General features: G+C 43.6%; 1 protein-coding gene across 1 annotated transcript; it reads right to left on the bottom strand.

The window, feature by feature from the left end:
- Window positions 1-989: 989 nt before the first annotated feature.
- On the bottom strand, window positions 990-1,931 carry OR1J31 (olfactory receptor family 1 subfamily J member 31). The gene has a single exon (NM_001390817.1). It carries the CDS (start codon window positions 1,929-1,931, stop codon window positions 990-992), a length of 942 nt encoding a protein of 313 aa, NP_001377746.1.
- Between the last annotated feature and the right edge of the window lie 1,262 nt (window positions 1,932-3,193).

Genomic DNA, 3,193 nt, shown 5'->3' with positions numbered 1-3,193 from the left:
GGAGAAAAGGGAACCCTCTTACACTGTTAGTGGGAATGCAAACAAGTACAGCCACTATGGAGTACAGTGTGGAGATTCCTTAAAAAACTGGAAATAGAACTGCCTTATGACCCAGCAATCCCACTGCTGGGCATACACACTGAGGAAACCAGACTTGAAAGAGACACATGTACCCCAATGTTCATCGCAGCACTGTTTATAACAGTCAGGACATGGAAGCAACCTAGATGTCCATCAGCAGATGAATGGATAAGAAAGCTGTGGTACATATGCACAATGGAATATTACTCAGCCATTAAAAAGAATACATTTGAATCAGTTCTAATGAGGTGGATGAAACTGGAGCCTATTATACAGAGTGAAATAAGCCAGAAAGAAAAACACCAATACAGTATACTAATGCATATATATGGAATTTAGAAAGATGGTAATGATAACCCTGTATGGGAGACAGCAAAAGAGACAAAGATGTATAGAACAGTCTTTTGGACTCTGTGGGAGAGGGAGAGGGTGGGATGAATTTGGGGGAATGGCATTGAAACATGTATAATATCATATAAGATACAAATCACCAGACCAGGTTTGATACAGGATGCTTGGGGCTGGTGCACTGGGATGACCCGGAGGGGTGGCACAGGGAGGGAGGTGGGAGGGGGGTTCAGGATGGGGAACACGTGTACACCCATGGTGGATTCATGTTGATGTGTGGCAGAACCAATACAATATTGTAAAGTAATTAGCCTTCAATTAAAATAAATATTTAAATAAAAAGTTAAAAAAATAGTAACCAATAATATATAATTCTTAGTAACAAAATTATTCATCTAATCAAGCTTCATAATGTTCTAAATAAATAAACAAATATAAAGTTAAAAAAATAAAGAATAACTGGGATGATGCTAGAGACATGGATGGTCAACACACAACTTTTTAAGAGAGCGTTTCTGACAAAGTCGGTGGGTTTAAATAAGAACATAGTTAGGTGATTCTCACTTGATGAGAAGATTATTGCTTTTGAAAAGAAATCCCAGAGCCAATTTCATGTCTCTGTTCCTTAGGCTGTAGATGAAGGGGTTCAGCATGGGGATCACCAGTGTGTACATCAGTGAGGCAATCATGTCTTTGTCTTTGGACTTGCCTGATGAGGTGGAAAAGTACAGTGCCATAATGGTTCCATAGAATAGAGACATCACAGAGAGGTGGGAGCCACAGGTGGACAGGGCTTTGCAGATCCCTTTCGTAGAAGGGACCCTCAGGATGGAGACCCCAATGAGACCATAAGAGACCAGGATGCCACTCAGTGGAAGAATGACAACTGCAGTCCCTGCAGTGAATATGACCAGCTCATTGACAGAGGTATCTGAGCAGGAGAGCTTGAGCAGGGCAGCAAGGTCACAGAAGAAATGTGGGATGATGTTGTCTTCACAGAAGGACAGCTGAGCCAGGAGGATGGTGTGGGACAGGGCAATGACACAAGAGAGGAGCCAGGATCCAGCCAGCAGAAACATACACAGCCCCTCCCTCATGATGGTGGTGTAGTGGAGAGGGTGACAGATGGCCACGTACCTGTCATAAGCCATCGCTACAAGAAGAAGGTTATCAATGCAGCCAAAAAGTAGGAAAAAATACATCTGTGCTATGCACCCTGCATAAGGGATGGATTGATCCTGGGTTTGCATGTTTATCAGCATCTTAGGGACGGTGACAGATGAAAAGGAGATGTCAGTGAAGGCCAAGTGGCTGAGGAAGAAGTACATGGGGGTGTGGAGGCGAGGGTCCAGCCTGATGAGCAGGAGGATGAGCAGGTTGCCCAGCACTGTGGTCAGGTACATGCTCAGGAACAGAACGAAGAACATGCCCTGCTGCTCTGGACAGATGGGGAGTCCCAGGAGGAGGAACTCAGACATGTGGCTCTGATTCTCAGGCCTCATGCTCTTCTTATCTCTTCTGGGGATGAACAGAAATGGGAAATGTCAGGAACTTAGACATATTGAACATAGCAATTACCATATGGTTACATACTTTCTCCCAGTGGCTGTGTCATTGTACAGACAAATATCACTGAATTTCACTCACACATTGATGCCTCATCCAGTGTGGTGAGAACAATGAAAATGTGATCTGTCTGAACACTGACACAGTCACTTGGAGACACCAATAACACATTAATGAATGAACATCAGTCAAACTCTTCAATGGAAATCAGGAAGACCTCATTGGAAATCAGGAAGACCTCATTCTTTTTTAAACGTAGTGGAGACACGACAATAGAAAAAATCACTGAAGATGGTGATTGCAGTCATGAAATTAAAAGACGCTTACTCCTTGGAAGGAAAGTTATGACCAACCTAGATAGCATATTCAAAAGCAGAGACATTACTTTGCCAACAAAGTCTGTCTAGTCAAGGCTATTGTTTTTCCAGTGGTCATGTATGGATGTGAAAGTTGGACTGTGAAGAAAGCTGAGTGTCAAAGAATTGGTGCTTTTGAACTGTGGTGTTGGAGAAGACTCTTAAGAGTCCCTTGGACTGCAAGGAGATCCAACCAGTCCATTCTGAAGGAGATCAGCCCTGGGTCTTCATTGGAAGGAATGATGCTAAAGCTGAAACTCCAATACTTTGGCCACCTCATGCAAAGAGTTGACTCACTGGAAAAGACCCTGATGCTGGGAGGGATTGGGGGCAGGAGGAGAAGGGGACAACAGAGGATGAGATGGCTGGATGGCATCACCAACTTGACGGACATGAGTTTGAGTAAACTCCGAGAGTTGGTGATGGACAGGGAGGCCTGGCGTGCTGCAATTCATGGGGTCACAAAGAGTCGGACACAACTGAGCAACTGAACTGAACTGAACTGAATAAATAAGATACGGTCCCTTTCATGGCTTTACAACCAGACTGCTTATGTGCTTGTGTCTGTCTTGCGCACGCACAGACACAAACACACACACACACACATAGAGATACCACTTAAGGCGTTATTGTAAAAGTAATACACCATGTACAAAATAAGCACTCAACCCATAAACTCACCTCTTGTCATTAGAATGACATAGAAAGGAAATAATGGAGGGAGGGAGAGAGGAAGGGAGAAAGGAAGTAAGGAGACATTATGTCATTTCCTCAAAAAATTAAGCATAGAATTACCATATGATTCAGAAATTTCAGGACTTCCCTGGTGGCTCAGCGGTGAA

This window comes from Bos taurus, chromosome 11 (genome assembly GCF_002263795.3).
Source record: "Bos taurus isolate L1 Dominette 01449 registration number 42190680 breed Hereford chromosome 11, ARS-UCD2.0, whole genome shotgun sequence".
Lineage (NCBI taxonomy): Eukaryota > Metazoa > Chordata > Mammalia > Artiodactyla > Bovidae > Bos > Bos taurus.
Note: the sequence above shows the minus strand (reverse complement) of the source record. Positions and strands in the feature narration are given on the sequence as shown.